Source organism: Protomyctophum parallelum (assembly GCF_964188405.1).
Source record: "Protomyctophum parallelum genome assembly, chromosome: 16".
Lineage (NCBI taxonomy): Eukaryota > Metazoa > Chordata > Actinopteri > Myctophiformes > Myctophidae > Protomyctophum > Protomyctophum parallelum.
This window is the reverse complement of record NC_139711.1, coordinates 43,303,049-43,322,980: the sequence shown is the minus strand read 5'-3', so window position 1 is coordinate 43,322,980 and position 19,932 is coordinate 43,303,049. Positions and strand designations below refer to the sequence as shown.

The window sequence follows — 19,932 nt, the reverse complement described above, 5'->3', positions numbered from 1 at the left end:
CCAGGAAACATATAGTCCTTATTTGGCTCAATCATTCTAATAGTGAACATCCTTATACAGCCTTCCATTAATTGGTAGGCTATCAGTTACCATTTTTTCTTTCAAATAGATTATTAACTTCCTTGACCAAACAGTGCCACCGTGTGGCAGGTCAGTGTAAGTGCAACCAATAATCAAGATATAGCCTACGGCCATAGTGATAGCCTAATCATGGGCTTTTTTTCTTTCATTTTCTATAGTGGCCCTCTGTAGTGAGTGTGGAACTGTGGAACTATAGTGGCCCTCTGGAGTGAGTGTGGAACTATGGCCCTCTGGAGTGAGTGTGGAAATAGTGTCCCTCTGGAGTGAGTGTGAAACTATAGTGGCGCTCTGCAGTGAGTGTGGAACTATAGTGGCGCTCTGCAGTGAGTGTGGAACTATAGTGGCCCTCTGCAGTGAGTGTGGAACTATAGTGGCCCTCTGGAGTGAGTGTGGAACTATAGTGGCCCTCTGGAGTGAGTGTGGAACTATAGTGGCCCTCTGGAGTGAGTGTGGAACTATAGTGGCCCTCTGGAGTGAGTGTGGAACTATAGTGGCCCTCTGGAGTGAGTGTGGAACTATAGTGGCCCTCTGGAGTGAGTGTGGAACTATAGTGGCCCTCTGGAGTGAGTGTGGAACTATAGTGGCCCTCTGGAGTGAGTGTGGAACTATAGTGGCCCTCTGGAGTGAGTGTGGAACTATAGTGGCCCTCTGGAGTGAGTGTGGAACTATAGTGGCCCTCTGGAGTGAGTGTGGAACTATAGTGGCCCTCTCCATCATCAAAGTTGACCATCCCTGCTTTAAACGCCACTGAAAAAAAAGAACCACACACACACCAGTGTTCTGGAGTTTTCCCAGCTTTATTTAAAAAATGTACAGTGGACAGTATGATACAAGTGTTTTGTGTCGTGAAACATTAATCTTTTTTTTCTCCCAATTGTTTATTGGTTAAAACAACCCTACATTAGTCTATCTTTTTACTACTTCTAAACAAACAATGGCAGTACAAGCAGTTAATCAAGCTAAAATATGTAGCTATCATTGAATAGATGCAACAACTCATTTTGAAATAAAGTGACGTTGATTTTAAACGACAGCGTCCGTTGTCTTCCTTAAACTCAATCACGATTCAACATTCAACAACAGCCGAACGGACATGATGTGTTGACATGGTTACTTACTATGGAAACACACTATATTCATTCGCACAACGGTCGCCATAATGTCGCTTTTATCATGAACCAAGCGCCATAGATATTAAAAAACAAAAAAATCAGCCCAGTCTGAAGTGAGTGGTACTGTAGGCCTACTGTGTGTGTGTGTGTGTGTGTGTGTGTGGCTGCACAACAGTGACACGTCAACAAACACAATTTCTCTGGCGTGGTGTGCTTGGTTTGGTTACACTCCAAACATCGACACCAGTTCTTTAGGACTCAGGGGGAGGAGAGGGAACGAACGGTTCACAGGCACGTTTGCACGCTTGGCACTTTGTCGCTAAAGTGGGCGCCGTCGACGTTTAAACCTTTAACAAGTCCCATTAAAGTAAACCACTATACTAACGAAAACACACGACGGTCCTGTCGGCTTTTCTAGAGCCTCTTATTTTTTCTATAGCCTTTTATTAGCTCGACATTAACTTTGGCATCGCGATTTTAAAACAAGAAAGAAAAGGTAAAATATTGCACAGATCGTTTCTACCAGGGAAGCAGATATTTATATATATATACATTTACAACGGATCTCCAACATCCATGAACAGGGGAAGATCTGTGTGCCTGTGGCGTCATGAAGACCATGTAGATCAGATATTTTCTCCCGCTGTTGTGGAGTAACTCAACAGCCATTACGGTAGAGAGGCTTTGTGATTTGAGTTTGGGCTGTATCAACGTTTTACAAACTACATATCAACAAATTATTGTTTTTTCCCCCCCTTCCATTCCCCCTAATTCTAGGCAAATCTAAGTCAAATCCAATATTTGTCTTAAATTCAGACACTCAGGGCCCTATTTTCGTCTATGCTAAACCCCTTATCACTAAACTATTTTGAAAGTTTGAAAAAAAAAACGTTTTCGAATAGTTAAAATAGTGTAGCCTGACAAAAACGTATCCCTAAACTTCTCTGCCTTTCTTACTATTTTGAAAAACATAAAAAAATTGTTTCAACTAGAAAACATTTCAACACAAGGGAACCTAACCGCTATAGAAAAACATTTCAACACAAACGCAAAAGAATTTACATAAGTGCAACAAGTACAACAACCAAAAATACAAAATGATTGTCAAAGGCACAGACAATAGCCTACATGAAAACACGCCAAGTTGCTTATTGTGGAAATCAATCTTTGGATGCGATACGACCGCCTCGAGTCGACATCTGTGACGATCTCACCGTTTTTGTTTGTTTTAACTGTACAAACACAATGTTACTGGTTAATACTTTATTACACTGGTGGTTCCCAAACACTGGGTCGCGACCCATATGTGGGTCGCACACATTTTTTTATGGTTCACTTTATTTTTACGTTTTTCACGAATTCAAAACAAATTCCAAGTTTTATTTTATTTTCAGTAATTTCATGAAGAAATCAAAGAAGAATAAGTAGTGAAAAGAGAAGATCTACAAGCTTGTAGATCTGCTATTTTCACTTGTTTGAGTCCCGGGCAAACATTCTAATCTCTCTTTGGGTCACGATCACGTTTGGGAACCACGAACCTAGACAACACCGGTGCGATCGCATTTAATGAAGAAAAAAATAAATGTAACAAAGAACATCCCAAATAGTCCCATGTCTGTTAAAGAGTTATTTTTGTTCTGTTAGTTTATTGTATTGTCATAATTCAATACAGCAAATCAATCACTTTACAAAGTTCAATTGTGACTAAATTTGACTGAGGGGCTGCCATTGTATCTTTTAATTTTTGTTTTTTCACGTGATATGAAATCATAGTTTCAAATTTACATTGGTTGTTCAGTTTGACCCACCAGTTTTGGAGATATGGCTTATAGAGTAATGTCTTGCAGAAAACAGGCTTGGAAGGTTCACTTCTGTGGTCTCTAACATTACACCTAGCTACACGTTTAAGCATTTATTTAATATTTACATGTCGATTTCAGCTCTGACACTTATTTCAGACATGCTCTAGTATAAGAGTATGCCTGTGCTATTAACTCATTTTGGATAAAAAAAATAAGATATAAAAAAAGGTTTTCCCCTCTGGTGAAAAGCTGGAGTTTGCTCGATGGAAGGCTCTCAGTCAAATCTGGTCACAATTGATTAAGTTTAGTTAAAAGCAAGAACATCCCAAAAGGCAAGAAATGGTGATTTGAAAATAACTCTAGACAGAGAGACGGACATCCCGTCATAATTGAATATAGATTTTTCATTGCCATGGTAGAAGGGGAAAAAATAGTCAATGTTTTATACAAAACCATTACATAGTAGAGATAGAGTATGGTTGACGTATTTCAATCGATTTAAGAAAAATAAGGAAAAAAAAAACAGTCAATGTTTTATACAAAACCATTACACAGTAAATAAGAGTACGTTGACGTATTTCAAATCGATTTAAAGAAAGAAGACGACGCATTTCAATCGATTTAAAAAGAAAAGAAGCCCACTTAAGTGTCTTGGCCGCTGGTTGGCTGCCCAGTCAGTGTCTTGACCACTGGTTGGCTGTCCAGTCAGTGTCTTGGCCGCTGATTGGTTGTCCAGAGAAGCGGACGTTGACTAGGTGCCAGGTTTAGGTGTTAATGACCTTCAGGGGTAATGAGCTTCAGGGGTTGTTCATGTCCATATAAGGAGCTTCAGGGGTTGTCCATGTAGTAGACATTGACCAGGTGGCGGTTCAGGTGCCGGCGGTACTCTCCCTCCAGAGGGAAGGTGCGGTCGCAGAAGATGCAGGTGTGGCACTTCATCTCGGTGGGCGTGGGGATCTCGTCCGTCGGGCTCTCGGGGTCGTTGGCCGCCTTCCCCGAGCCGCCACCAGGGGCGTCGCCGCCGCCAACGCTGCCGTTGTTGTTACCGTTGTTGTTGTTGTTCAGGCCGGAGTCGTCGCTGCCTTCCGACGCACTGTCGCTGACGTCGCTGCTCGCCTCGTGGCTGCTGTGGATGCCTTCGTCTTCCTCTGCGTCGGCCGCTGGACGGGCGGAGGAGGAGGAGGAGGAGGAGGTGGAAGGGCGGCGGTGGGGGAGAAGCTTCAGGGAGGGAGAGGGACACTTGAAGATGGCCGCCGGAGCCTTCGGCTCGGTGCTGTCCTTGTCCTGGCTTGGCGTCAGTGTGGATGCTGGCTCCACGGTAGAGTTGTTATTCAGGACCCGGGGCTCCACGGTAGAGCTGTTCTTCTGAGCCCTGGGCTCCACGGTAGAGCTGTTCTTCTGATCCCTGGGCTCCACGATAGAGCTGTTCTTCTGGGCCCTGGGCTCCACGGTAGAGCTGTTCTTCTGGGCCCTGGGCTCCACGATAGAGCTGTTCTTCTGGGCCCTGGGCTCCACGGTAGAGCTGTTCTTCTGGGCCCTGGGCTCCACGGTAGAGCTGTTCTTCTGAGCCCGGGGCTCCACGGTAGAGCTGTTCTTCTGGGCCCTGGGCTCCACGGTAGAGCTGTTCTTCTGGGCCCTGGGCTCCACGGTGGAGCTGTTCTTCTGGGCCCTGGGCTCCACGATGGAGCGGTTCTTCTGGCCCCGGGGCTCCACGGTAGAGCTGTTCTTCTGGGCCCTGGGCTCCACGTTGGAGCTGTTCTTCTGGGCCCTGGGCTCCACGATGGAGCTGTTCTTCTGGGCCCTGGGCTCCACGATGGAGCTGTTCTTCTGGGCCCTGGGCTCTACGGCGAGGGTTTTTGTGGCGGTCGTCTGCTCGACATCGGCGACGACCACCGCCGCCGTGGGGTTGCTCTGCCGGGCCTCCGGCAGCAGCTCTGTGACGGAGCGGCTCTGGTCGGTCTGAACCTCCAACTCCTCGCCGGGGCTTTTCCTGTTGCTCTTCCTGGTCTTCTTCAGTTTGACCGGAGGAGGAAGAGAGGTCTCCGTGTCGACGGGCGGACACGGAGCCGATGTCGGCTCCTCAGAGCGGCTGCTGCTGCCCGTCTCGGTGGTGCTGGTGTTTTGGGCCACACACACCGCCTCGTCGCAGGGTTTGGTGGACAGGTCCAGAGCCTCTGCTGCTTTTCTCTTCACCGCCTTAGTCTTCCTCACCGTGGGCTTCTTAGGCAGGCTTTTACCAGGGCTGTCTTTATCAGGACCGGCTATAGCAGGGTCTTTAGCAGAGCCCTTTACAGCAGGACCGTCCTCCACGGTTTCTCTAACTTTCTCTGGTTTCTTCCTCGCCTTTTTGGGGCCTTGTTTGTTCTTTGCACCGTTGTTGTTGTTTTCGTTCTTCTGACATTCTCTCTCCTTCTTCTCCGCTGCTTCCTCCTTCTTCTTCTTCTCCTCCTCCTCCTCTAGTTTCTTCTGCACTCTCTCCTCCTCCTCCTCAGCTCTCTCCCTCTCCGAGGCCTGTCGTTTGGCCTGTGGGGTGCTTCTGGCAGGTTGTTCCGTGGTGGCGTCCATCTTGTCCTCGGTCTTAACTCTCTTGGCCGCAGCAGCCATCTTCCTGGAACTCCTCGTCGTTGCCGTCTTCTTGTCTGCGGTGTTTTCGACCGCCTCGGCGACGCCCTCGTCTTTCGGCGTGACTTTGGCAGCGACCGTCGTCTTCTGCTTCTTCTCGACGACAGTCCTCTTCTGTCTGGGCCTCTTTTTCTCCGCGCTCTTGTCGGCGGCCTTGTCGGGTTTCTGCTCGTCGACGGGAGGAGTGCAGCCGCTCTGCGCGGTCTCCGGGGCCAGCTCATTGGTCAGTTTGCTGCTCTGTGCCGTCTTGTCATTGGTCGGTTTGCTGCTCTGCTTGGTGGACAGATTGATGGGCTGTTTCTCCGGAGCGTCGTCCTCTGGGCCGTCATCGGCCTCGTCCACCTGGAGGATGGGATGTGGAAAAGTGACCAAAATGAAGATTAGATACTATTATTCTACAGAGGGTATGCGCATGTGGAAAAGTGACCAAAATGAAGATTAGATACTATTATTCTATAGAGGGTATGCGCATGCATACGGTGAGTGGCAAATCCAGTGACAAAGTGAGTTTAACCTATTTAGACCTGCTTTAAAAACATTCACTTTGAAAGAATATATATTCAAAGATTTGCGCCACATTTTTACGACTTTTCAAAAATAGCAGACCTACAAGCTCGTAGCGCGCCACTCGGTGGCGCGCTATGAGCTTGTAGATCTGCTATTTTTCAATAGCTAAATTATAACATAATGTTTAAAACACCAAAAGGGGTTCCCGCCCAAAATAAATGGGTTAACGTTGTTTAATGCAATCAGTTCTGTTTGGATGTATGGGGCTGTCAATCAGATAGGACTTTTCTGTTTGGATGTATGGGGCTGTCAATCAGATAGGACTTTTCTGTTTGGATGTATGGGCTGTCAATCAGATAGGACTTTTCTGTTTGGATGTATGGGCTGTCAATCAGATAGGACTTTTGTGTTGATGTATGAAGCCCCCCCCCCCCCCCCCCCCTCCCCCCCGCCAGTCCTTTTTTAATATTTGAAGTTTATTTAAAAAAAATTAGAAAACGTAACCGGCGCCAGGTCTAAATGGGTTAACGTGATCTTGGCTTATCGGGACCCCTCCCTACCTCCATCAGGTCATCCATCGGGTCTTCCTCTCCGAAGTTCTCGGATGACGACTCGTCAGACTTGGCCACGCCTCCATCGCTGGCCACGCCTCCATCTGTGACCTCACTGCCGCTAGACTCCTCCTCTTCCTCATCGTCCTCCGCGTCAGACTTCCTCACCGGCTTCTTCTTCAGCACGACCTTTGACACGGGGGAAAAGGAACTTAAGTACATGTACTCGACTACCATTTGGAGGTGTTTGTACTTTCTTTCTTTTGTGCTATCCCTTATGGGGAATGTTTGACTGTAAGTTTGTCATTTTTTTTGTGATCAAGTTTTTAATTTAGTTTTTTTGTTATAAACTATGTTGCTGTTTATACATTCTGTCTAACCGCCACATGGTGGCTCCACTCGGAGCTACAGGGGTGGGCAACTGGTGGCCCGGGGGCCACATGCGGCCCCCACCTTCACTTAATGTGGCCCTCAGGTTAATGTCAGAACACTGATATAATATTGGTTTCAGCTGTTTACAATTCCACAACATGCAAACATGACCTGCTTTAATTACTTCAGTCTAAATTAGTAGCCCATTGCTCAACGCAAGTATAATTAAAATGTATTTGAATTTACGTAAAAATGTTAAATTTCAGGATTCCAATTTAAAAATAGCAAAAAAATCATTCAAGATTTCAAAAACGCGTCGCAGCGCAATGCGTTTTGAGCTTGTACATCGGCTATTTTTGCTACGACAGTAATATATGGCCCTAGGGAGTGAGTGTGGAAATATAGCGGCCCTCTCCATCGTCAAAGTTGCCCACACCTGGTTTAGACAGCCGTGAAATCGTTTGTTGAACCGGAAGTGATTGTGTGATGACTGACAGCTGCACTCGGTGTCGTCTTCTCTCACCGCTAGTGCAAACAATGGTTTTCTACTCGCGAGATAAAAGTTTTACTTGGCTCTAAACATCGTCCATTACCTCAATCTGAGCCCTAAAAATGCTTTAGATTGCGTGCGTTGCGCGTGTACCGTGGAGTTTTTGATCATTCGATGACGTCTTGTGGGGGTATGTGGTACTGACCTTTGACTAGGGATGGAGCTCGTTCATTTTGACTGATAACGAGCAGGCTTATCGATCAGGCTTATCGAGACGGCTTCTTATCGAGCCCACTATCGAGCATCTTCTATTATTTTGTGGAATGACGCGAGACAATAAATTCTGAACAGAATCAGTATCTTTTACTATGGCCTTCAAATACAGTAGTTTTCTAACAGACGGAAGGCAATTGACCTTTTTACCAATAAAATAATATTAAAGAAATGTAAGTATTTACTGTGTGTACTGTCACTTTAATTGTGTTTACCCGTACAGCGCTGGTTGGCACGTATCAATACACTTTTAGACCGACATGTTTGTGCCAGCGTGGGCGATTACATTCTTGATCGCTTGTCGTCTTGATTGTTTAACCCATTCTGACCTGAGATCAGATTGCATACGAGGTTTCCACTGGACACACACTGGTCTGATGAACCCATTCTGACCTGAGATCAGATTCTAAAAATGTCAGTCGTTCTTCGATTTTTCAAAAATAACAGACCTACAAGCTCCTACGAGCTTGTAGGTCTGCTATTTTTCAATAACTAAAGCATAACATGATGCCAACACCAAAATGGGTGTTAGAATGGGTTAAACATGACGTCATGGCAAACAATACTATACAATATATTACTATGTATTTTTGTTTGTTGTTTTGTTTTCATAATTTATTTTTATTTTCATTTATTTTACTTAAAAAAAAAAAAAAAAAATGAACTGAGAGAAAAGGAAATGTTCTGTAATATGAAATAAAATAGCTTGTAAATTATTCTATAATGGCAATAAACAAGTAAAAAAAAAAAAACATGACGTCATGGGCCGCTATGCTCGATAACGGGCTCGATAAGCACCCATAGCTTTATCGATACCGGGGTACTCGATAAGCTCGTTATCGGATATTTCTCAGGGGTATATCGGGTTATCGAGCTCGAGCTCAAATCCCTTACCTTGGACACGTCGATGCTGGCGTTGCAGCCGCTGTGGCGGGACTTGATGTGGTACTGCAGGTTGCACTTCTTGGAGGCGGCGTACTTGCAGAGCGGGCAGAGGAACTGCCGCGGGTTGACGTGCAGCTCCACGTGCTTCTTGTAGTTGGAGCGGTCGGCCGTCTTGTAGCAGCAGTACGGGCACGCCAGTGGCTTGGGCCCGTTGTGCACCTGGCGCGCGTGGCGCGTCACCTCGTGTTGATTGGCCGCCAGGTAGTTGCACGTCTCGCACTTGAAGGGACGCTCGCCTGGACGAAGGAGGGGGGGGGGACGGTCAATTTACAATGTAGGCATTTAAGCACACGCTCTTAATCCAGAGCGACTTATAGTAAGCAACAACAACACATGGTAATACCATAGACTGTAAAAAAATATGGACAAAGCGTTCCCCGGGTCTAACATGGACGTAAAATGAAGCCTGTAATTGACGACATGACGTAGCGATAATTATCTGCTCCCGACCGGTTCATGAACCCGGAATGGAACGGTGCCCAGGCTAATTGAGAATAGTGGAAATGTCTGATCTCGCGTTGAGAGCTTACGTGAACGTTTTTTCAACATGGAAACGGTGATGTTTATGCAACAGTATTACAGTAATAATAAACAGGCCTCTCATGCATCGAAATAAACACACAAACATTGAACCACACATCTGGACACTCATCACAGCACACTAAATAATACTACTAATAATGACGGAAGCATTGATGTGGCTGATCATCAGACACATAGACCTATACAGCAGACCACTTTACCAGACTGATCATCACACACACAGACCTACAGCAGACCACTTTACCAGACTGATCATCACACACACAGACCTACAGCAGACCACTTTACCAGACTGATCATCACACACACAGACCTACAGCAGACCACTTTACCAGACTGATCATCACACACACAGACCTACAGCAGACCACTTTACCAGACTGATCATCACATACACAGACCTACAGCAGACCACTTTACCAGACTGATCATCACACACACAGACCTACAGCAGACCACTTTACCAGACTTACCAGCACAGCTGCTCCAGAGTGCAACAGAGGACACAAGAATTACATGTTTAATGAGACGCAGGGTTAGGAGACGCACACGCACACACACACACACACACACACACACACACACACACACACACACACACACACACACACACACACACACTCTCTAATCTAAAGAGGTGTTAATCGTGTTAGCCGAACATCTAATACTACTACTAATACTCATAATACTAATAAGTTTAAAAAATGTAAACGTGGACCCGTAAGAGTCCATATTTTACAGTGTACAACCAACATGGACGCTTAGAGTTAGGGATGGAGCCCGAAAAGCGGGTCCATTACAAAACCCGGTTCGGCATTTATCGAGACCCGAGTATCAATAAGCGTTTGGCTTGTCGAGCCTCTTATCGTGTATTTTTTCGAGTATTGAGTATTTTTCGGAGAAAACAGGTAGGAAAGAAATCATAATGAGTGCATTCCAATGGGGTGTGCGCATTTCCTTATGCCTGGAGGGACACTGAAGGTTTCCTAGCAACCTGGGCGCAGTAATAATAATAATGATGAATTGCATTTTTATAGCGCTTTTCCATGCACTGCGTGCCTACTCAAAGCGCTTTACAATGGTTCATTCATTCATACATTGGGAGGTAGAGTTATGTGTTTGGCTTCTGATCATGCGGTCATACTGACCAGAGTGGGTTCTCATGTGTCGGGTCAGGTGGGTCTTCTGGGAGCTGGAATAGTTGCAGTACGAACACTGGAACGGACGCACACCTGTAAAACAACAACAACAATGCTGAACACACCTGTACAACAACAATACTGAACACATCTGTACAACAACAGAACACTTACAAGGCTGCACAGCAGCTGTATACAAAGGCTACAATGGATACATGGTAACAAATGCACATTGCGTGCGTGCGTGCGTGCGTACATACCAGTGTGCGTGCGTACGTGCTGGACATAGTTACTCTTGCGGTCAGTAAAGTAACTACATTGGTCACAGGTGTGCAGCTTGGAGGGGAAGTGGTTCCTCAGGTGTTTCCTCCAGTGGTATTGGCTGACCGTCGTGTATGGACACAACGTGCACTTAAACACCCTGTAGCAGGAAAACACAGACACAATATACCCTGTCACACCCTGTAGCAGGAAAACACAGACACAATATACCCTGTCACACCCTGTAGCAGGAAAACACAGATACAATATACCCTGTAACACCCTGTAGCAGGAAAACACAGACACAATATACCCTGTCACACCCTGTAGCAGGAAAACACAGACAATATAGCCTGTCACACCATGTAGCAGGAAAACACAGAAACAATATACACTGCAACACCCTGCAGACAGGACAGACATTCATTGATTGATTGAATACATATTAGTCATTAATGTATAAAGTGTAGCACACTCGGACATTAATTGGCCCGATTTTGTGTGTCTTAAAGGGGAATACCACTCATTTTCAAGTTGTGCGCACTGGAAATAATAAAAAGTCCCCCCATTCTGTGTTGCCTAGAACTGGAGGTCTGAAAAAAACAGTAACATTATGAATTGTGACATTGTGATGTCACTGAGATGTACTTCATAATGTTACTTTCTTATTATATCCACACAACAACTCTAAGGTATATTAATGACAGTAAAATGTTGAAAATGAGTGGAATCCCGTAGTCGCTATTCACTGGGATACCAAAAAGCATTAAAAAAAAAAAGGTTTCTCACTGTTCTCGGGTTGAATATTGATATGCGATTAAAATGTTATTAATCGAGATTAATTCATCACAAAGCCTCTGATTAATTAGATTAAAAAACTTTAATCGAGTCCCAGCTCTAGTTAACCCATTCTGAACGGGAACCCAGTTTGGTGTTAGCATCATGTCGTGCTTTAGCTATTGAAAAATAGCAGATCTACAAGCTCATAGCGCACCACCGAGTGGCGCGCTACGAGCTTGTAGGTCTGCTATTTTAGAAAAATCGAAGAACGACTGACATTTTTAGAATCTGATCTCAGGTCAGAATGGGTTCATCAGACCAGTGTGTGTCCAGTGGAAAACCTCGTATGAATCTGATCTCAGGTCAGAATGGGTTAAAAGGTGTAGATGATCCAGTTAGGGTTACCTGTGGTCCTCGCCCTCCTTGCTGTGGTGCTTCAGGTGAGCGATGTAGTGGTCGTAGCGGTTGGTGTTGTAGCCACAGCGCTGGCAGCGGATCATGCCCTTGTTGTTGTCCAGGTTGGCGGCGTCCGTCCCCCCCTCCTCCCCCGGACCCCCCCCACCCCCACCCTCCAGGCCATTGGCCTTGGTGCCCCCTCCCCCCCTCACCTCCGCCCGGCTGTACAGCACCAGCTTGTTGGAGCTGTGCGTTCCGATGTGGTCGACGAACTGCTGCTCCGTGTGGGCCTGGGAGGGGGGAGGGGGGGTAGAAAATCAGTGGTGGGAAAAAGTAGGGATGGGCAATTAATCGGTCATCACATCGGATTTGGCCGATACTGGCCTTTTAGACCCGAGGACGGAATTTAAAAAAGAAATGTCCGTTTCTATGTCAGTGGTTCTCAATATATGTATTTGGTCGCCGACCCCCATCTGAAAATATGTTGTTCCATGTTGTTGTTCCAAATCTCCATGTTATTCATAATAGTATCTAGAGATACATAATCGTATCATAGAGATTCATAATCGTATGGTAGAGATTCATAATCGTATCGTAGAGATTCATAATCGTATCGTAGAGATTCATATTAGTATCGTAAAGATTCATATTATTATCGTAGAGATTCCTAAATAGTATTGTAGAGATTCATAATCGTATCATAGAGATTCATATTAGTATCGTAAAGATTCATATTATTATCGTAGAGATTCATAAATAGTATCGTAGAGATTCATAATCGTATCGTAGAGATTCATATTAGTATCGTAAAGATTCATATTATTATCGTAGAGATTCCTAAATAGTATTGTAGAGATTCATAATCGTATCGTAGAGATTCATATTAGTATCGTAAAGATTCATATTATTATCGTAGAGATTCATAAATAGTATCGTAGAGATTCATAATCGTATCGTAGAGATTCATAAATAGTATCGTAGAGATTCATAATCGTATCGTAGAGATTCATAAATAGTATCGTAGAGATTCATAATCGTATCGTAGAGATTCATAAATAGTATCGTAGAGATTCATAATAGTATCGTAGAGATTCATATTAGTATCGTAAAGATTCATATTATTATCGTAGAGATTCATAATCGTATCGTAGTTTCATAAATCGTATCGTAGAGTTTCATAATCGTATCGTAGAGATTAATAATCGTATCGTAGTTTCATAAATAGTATTGCAGAGATTCATAATAGTATCGTAGAGTTTCATAAATAGTATCGCAGAGATTCATAAATCGTATCGCAAGAGATTCATAATAGTATCGTAGAGATTCATAAATAGTATCGCAGAGATTCATAAATCGTATCGCAAGAGATTCATAATAGTATCGTAGTTTCATAAATCGTATCGTAGAGTTTCAAAATCGTATCGTAGAGATTCATAATAGTATCGTAGAGATTCATAAATCGTATCGTAGTTTCATAAATCGTATCGTAGAGATTAATAATCGTATCGCAGAGATTCATAAATCGTATCGCAGAGATTCATAAATCGTATCGCAGAGATTCATAAATCGTATCGCAGAGATTCATAAATCGTATCGCAGAGATTCATAAACCGTATCGCAGAGATTCATAAATCGTATCGCAGAGATTCATATTAGTATCGTAGAGATTAATAATCGTATTGTAGTTTCATAAATAGTATCGAAGAGATTCATAAATAGTATCGTAGAGTTTCATAAATAGTATCGCAGAGATTCATAATAGTATCGTAGAGATTCATAATCGTATCGTAGTTTCATAAATCGTATCGTAGAGTTACATAATCGTATCGTAGAGATTAATAATCGTATCGTAGTTTCATAAATAGTATCGCAGAGATTCATAAATAGTATCGCAGAGATTCATAAATCGTATCGTAGAGATTCATACATTGTATGGTACAGATCTATGAATATACCTGGAAGGCACAGGGCTTGCAGTAGAAGGGCTTCTTCTTCTTGGCAGCGGCGCCTCCCAGTGGCGCCCCCTGGTGGTGGTGGACGGTACGCACCACGGACACTCTCTGCTGCTCTGGTTTGGGTCCCGTTTGGGTTGTTGTTGTTGCTGTTGTCGTTGTTGTTGTTACTGCTGCTGGAGGAAGGTCAATGTTGTTACAATGTTGTAGTAAGTAAGTCAGAGAGGCTTATTGCCGGTATCAGCCCCAGGGTGTGGGAATCTATCCCCATTTCAAAGCACTAGACCCCCGAGATGGGTTAAAAATGTATTTTTAACCCATCTGGAGGGGAAAGGAACTGGTTGGAATAACGTGTTCCTTCCACGCGCTACGTCCAACCAGGGAAACTCCCCCCTGTCAGGTGTAAAGGAGCAACTTGGACACTCAGGCATGAAGGAAGCATGAGTTCAAGTCCGTTGCTCTCCCCTTGTCCCCCATATATGGGGACTAGGTTGGTGGAGGGTGTGTAGAGCCCAGGATCACATTAGATGATTGACACAGGGGTGAAAAATGGGTTACAAAATCGTGGAATAAAAAAAATATATAAAAAAAAAAAAAAGAATATTTACAAAGATTTGCACAAACTTTCCAATGAGCACATTTTCAAAGGGCGGATCTACAAGCCCTACTACTGACCAGGTTGTCGGGGTTGGTACCGGGACGCTCTGGACAGGTCCTGGGCTCTGAGCTGCTCTTCGTCCTCCTCCTCCTCCTCCTCCTCCTCCTCCTCCTCCTCCTCTTCCTCGCGGTCTCTCCGCTCAGAGCCGTTGGCCGCGGCCGGGAAGACGCCGCCCGCCTCGTGGTGGGGAGCCGGGGATTCTGGGTACTCCACGATGCACACCTCGCGCTGGTTGTGGTCGTCGTAGCTGTACCTTTAAACGGGGTTTTATGATTATTTTTGAGGGGTTCTAAGCCCCTCCTATATCCAGCTTTTAGTGTATGTTCACAGACTTTGTCCTACACAAAGATTAGATTCCCATCGACAATGGATGGATGGAGAATTTAACGTCATAGTGTCTGAGCAAATTGGCTTAGTGTCTATTGTACGTCATGATGATGGACGACCACTGGCCTTACATGGAACGATGCAAGTTGGAAATGCGTGGTCCCACCCAGTTATTATTGTCCCTTTTATGCCCATATATGGAGTTATTCTTTATCAGGCATGCCCAAACATAAGAGTCTATGCAGATGTCGGAACAATCACTGTGATGTCAGAACCGGTGTCAGCTCCATATATGGAGAATTAGGGGTGACGACGGTGTGTCCGATGGGACTCGACGCAACGCCCGTCTCTAATTTGAACGGTTGTTGACAGAGGTACACACGTATATGTACTATACAGTAGATCAGTGGTTTCCAAACTGTTTTGTACGGCTCTAGCAGTGATTCTCAACCTTTTTAATGTCAAGGACCCCCAGTTTGACATGCATTAGTCTACGGGCCCCCATTTAACCCATTTGGGGCGGGAACCCCTTTTGGTGTTTTAAACATTTATATGTTATAATTTAGCTATTGAAAAATAGCAGATCTACAAGCTCATAGCGCGCCAGGTCAGGCCTGTCATTAACCCATTCAGGCCTGAATGGGTGAATGACATTTATATCTATGGGACACCCCCCAATTGATATTGTAAAATAAATGTTAATTTAACTGTGAGAGTATACAAATGGAACCAAATGAGCCCGTTGGGGTCAGTTTGGTTTCATTTGTACACTCTCAGAGTTACAGACCCATAAGAGTCCATTTTCCATAACCATATGACTAGACAAGCCAGTTCGGGTTTTTTGGTGGCACTTAAACCAAGAACAAATATTCTTAAATCTTCTATTATCTATACAGAGCAGTAATAGGTTGGAATGCACTACCAAAGTGTATAACCAATACAAATACAAAATTCATCTTTAAAATCAAGTTAAAAGAACACCTTATGTAAACCATACTGCAGTTGTTTTTCTTTGTTTTTTATTTCTCCTATGTTTTTTATTTCTTATTTCACATTTTATTTTAATATGTTTAATTTTGAGTTAGTGTTTGTAAAAAATTGTAAGTATTGCCTTTGTTAAAGGTATATTCAGTGATTTCACTTAATTCAAATATCACTTATTTTTTTGTTTAGTTGTGATAATCCTCACTACTATAGAGTGTGCTGGCCATATAAGGAGTTCCTCCCTGTCCCCAGTTAACCCCTGGGGGTCAAAAAACCGTAGGTTTCGTTTTTGACTCTCTATCCTGATTGGACGAAAGGCTGGGTCCCACAGCCAAAAACTAAACCTAAGGTTTTTTGAGTGAAATCACTGAATATACCTTTAAATGTTAAATGTTTGTCTGTGTCGGACCCCAGGCAGGAAGACTATAGCTTTTGTCAAGGCAAAAGCTAATGGGGATCCTTATAAACAATAAACATTTGGTTCCAAACTATCATTTAGCTGGGTACTCCCTGGAACTCCCTCAAGGACCCCTGGCATAGACAGATGAACGTACCGGATGATCCCTTCGTCCTCGTCCTCGTCAGAGTAGCCACACCCCTGCACCGTCTTCAGCTCCATCATCTCCTTCTCGGCTCCGCCCCCTCCCCCGGCGCCGTCCGTCACCACGGCCACGTTGGCCAGCATCACCAGCTGCGGGGCGGCGGGGGGGTGCAGCTCGTTGTGGGGGTCCCCCAGACCCCCCATGGCCCCCCCCACGCAGGGGGAAAACATGCCCACCGACGACAGCACGGTCTGAGCGGACATGGTGGACATGGTCCTGGAACTCTGCCACTCCGCTGCAACACAACACACACAACACGGTCGATCAGATCAGATTTAAAAAGATTCTTCTACATCCTGACAGTTCTCTGAAAAAGCTATGTTTCTATGTCAGTCGCTCTTCGATTTTTCAAAAATAGCAGACCTACAAGCTCGTAGCGCGCCACTCGGTGGCGTGCTATGAGCTTGTAGATCTGATATTTTTCAATAGCTAAAGCATAGCATGATGCTAACATCAAAATGGGATCCCACCCAAAATGGGTTAGAGTCGTTACGATACCGGTATCGGTTACTCGGGGGCCGATACCACCCTCAAAGTACTTGTACTCGGTACTCGGAACGGGCCCCGATACTCTGACCCGAGTACCAAAACATCCAATTGACACTATAGGCTGAACGAACGCAACGGGAGCAAGTCTGACCCAACACTGCAGCAAATCGCCCCGAAAGAGCCGATCTACGAGCATATAAATGACAACTGATAAGAGCCGATCTACAAGCATAAATGACAACTGACAAGTGTAGATCGTAGATCCATTTGCATCTATGAGAAAAAGGGGGTAAAATAAGTGGTTACTCGACAAAATATCAGTACTCGGTATCGCCGAATACTAAAAGTGAAGTACTTGTACTATGTCTGGGGAAGAAAATGGTATCGGGACAACTCTACTCGTTATTTACGTCAGGGCTATATACGCCTTAACAGACGGCATCACACAGATAAAACAACAGCGTACATGTGCATAGCGGCAGCACAAGAACCCTGCCTCTCATAAGATGTAATGGTAAAGTTCTAGCTGCACTCGCGTGTAAAAAATATGTGTGGAGGAAGAATGATTATGATTTTTATTGTGATCTCTCGCCCTTGAAATATATCTGTTTCTGTTGTGTGTGTGTGTGTGTACAATAATAGTAATTCAAAGCGGTTGTCCTCAAAACCACACCTCCAGTCGCTGTCATAAGAACGGGATGTGTGCTCATGATCACGGCAGCAGAGTTGTCCATGGCTGCACGCACACCTGTAGCCCATCAAGTATAATTTATGCTTTGTCCCGCGACGGTGTCGCGCACGCAGACCTCTACGCTCACAACAGTCGCGTCCGCGATGCGATGTGAGCTTGTATATCAGCCGTTCTCTGTGTGCAACACTGTTGCTCTTTGAAGTATAAATGTCTCCTAGGGTACACCTCACTAGCCAACACACAAGAGGAGGTTGAATGAACTGAAACCAGCGCTCCCCAAAACAGCAGGTTTGGAGATCTGTTGGGAATTGATTACATTTTTAGCAAAAGGCCGACACACAGCTCAGAAGGCTAGTGACAGGTGCGTAGGTCTCTAGAGCGTACTTAAAAAGGGTATCTTTGAAAAACAAAGAAAAGGTCCCGCACACTGTCAACAATCTGTAATTAACCCGCATCTGAAAATATGTTGTTTCAGGGACTCCCTCCCCCCCCCAACCAGAACCAAAGATTTGAGTTAAAATCACACCTGTGTGAACTGAGTGGTGCAGCTCCCCTCTCCCCCTGCCCCTGAGAGTGTACACATGGAACCAAATGGACCCTAACACTAGGTATGTGTGAGTGTACAGTTGTACACATGGAAAATGGACACTTACAGGTCTGTAACTCTGAGACTGAGAGTGTACACATGGAACAAAATTGACCCTCATAAACAGTAACAACAAAGATACAAATAAACACGGACGCACGCACAATAAAGGCAGTCTGTCCTGTCGGCATTCTAAATGCAAAAGGAATGTGTATGTTATGTTAAAGAAAAGAAAAGAAAAGTCGCAACATCTAGTGAAATAGTTTGCTTTCGTATGCCTAATCCTTTGTAATGTAACTCATGCTGAAAAACAACGGAATCTTTGGCTGTTTGTGTTGTGATTTAAATAAATAATAAAAACGGTTGGATTCATTAAAAAAAAAAGCCCACTTCGTGTTCGTCTCTGTGTGAAAACGCTCCCTTCATTATCATCAGTACAGTTTAATTTAGTTTCAACTGTATTGAAAAGTAATGATCGTTGGATTAAAAAGAGGTGAAAGTTTAAATCTAACATAAATCGGACATCAGTCGCTGTCCAGCACGAGGCTGGACTAGAGGCCTGGTTACACCCAAACCAGTGACCTGGAGAATTCGGATCCATCGAGTCGTGTATCGGGTTACAAACATGCTTAAAGTCTCTCTCTCTCTCTCTCTCTCTCTATCTTGCGCACACACACACGCACGTCTTCAAATGTATAACAATCATTTGAAAATAGCAGATCTACAAGCTCACAATGCGTCGCATCCTTTCGCTGCCATAGATATATATAACTGCTGTAATATAAGATTATTCATGGGAAATTATTTATTCTAATGCAAGAAGGAGCACAGGTCCAAAAATTCAGAAAGCCTGGCCTAGTAGTGACAACAATTAAGAGGTTTCTCTCTTATGTTGATAGATAAGAACAGGATCAGGTTCCCTTGTATGACTCTCTAAATGTTTTATCACAGTATTTACATCGGATAAATAAATAAAATGCCACCACATTGCCACAAAGTCGAGTTGTGGAAAAACTATCGAAAGCGAAAACGCGACCTCTGCGGTCGCAGCTTTCTGCTCGGACACCAGCCTCGGCGTAACACCAACCAAACTTACAGGGTGAGGAAAAGTTATTTTCCGGAAGCAGCAAAAAGAAAGGCCGATACTAAACTTCTGACTCCTGCAGAGGAGGAAAACACGTAAAAAACTTAAAACTTCCATCTTAAACTAACGTTTAGTCGAAACCACACGCACGTCGATCGGTTTAAAGTGTCCCAAAGTGCGCGTTTTAGCGTGTTTTTCCTCGGTCGGTCGGGCGGAGTTGTGTTGTGTTGGTTGTTAGCCGTGGTGCTGAAATGAACGCTGGACAGCGCCTTGCTTCAGACTCCATTTTATACACAACTAAAAGTTCACTTTGTTCCTCAAATATAAAACAAACTTAACGACGTTGTAGAAAAGTTTTGTTGTCTTTACCTGTTTTTAGATCCACACGCTTTATCGATCCTCCCGCCTCCTGTCTTCTTTAGCTGTTGTATTAAATTAGTTTTAGTTTTAGGAGGAAAGAGAGAGAGAGAGAGTGAGAGAGAGACAATGTGGAAGAATGTTCAGGGAGAAGTTTCTACTCCCAGTGTTGCCAGGTTGTGGGAGAGAAATAAGCAAGCAAGCAGGGTCTGTGAAAACAAACGAGCCGCAGCCCAATAATTATATATATACTAAAGGATATTTGAAAATGGTCAATTTTGAGATGTTGTAGGGTCCATGTTCAAATACATGAAACTGTGTGAGAATC

General features: G+C 44.3%; 1 protein-coding gene across 1 annotated transcript; it reads right to left on the bottom strand.

Annotated features, from left to right (window-relative positions):
- Positions 1-876: 876 nt before the first annotated feature.
- rest (RE1-silencing transcription factor) lies at positions 877-19,738 on the bottom strand. Its single transcript, XM_083786367.1, has 10 exons — positions 19,617-19,738; positions 16,350-16,632; positions 14,502-14,737; positions 13,830-14,002; positions 11,884-12,164; positions 10,698-10,858; positions 10,447-10,530; positions 8,705-8,991; positions 6,685-6,864; positions 877-5,959 (listed from the first exon to the last, which is right to left on the bottom strand). Exons 2-10 carry the CDS (start codon positions 16,607-16,609, stop codon positions 3,824-3,826), a joined length of 3,798 nt encoding a protein of 1,265 aa, XP_083642493.1. The 5' UTR covers positions 16,610-16,632; positions 19,617-19,738; the 3' UTR covers positions 877-3,823.
- Positions 19,739-19,932: the final 194 nt, after the last annotated feature.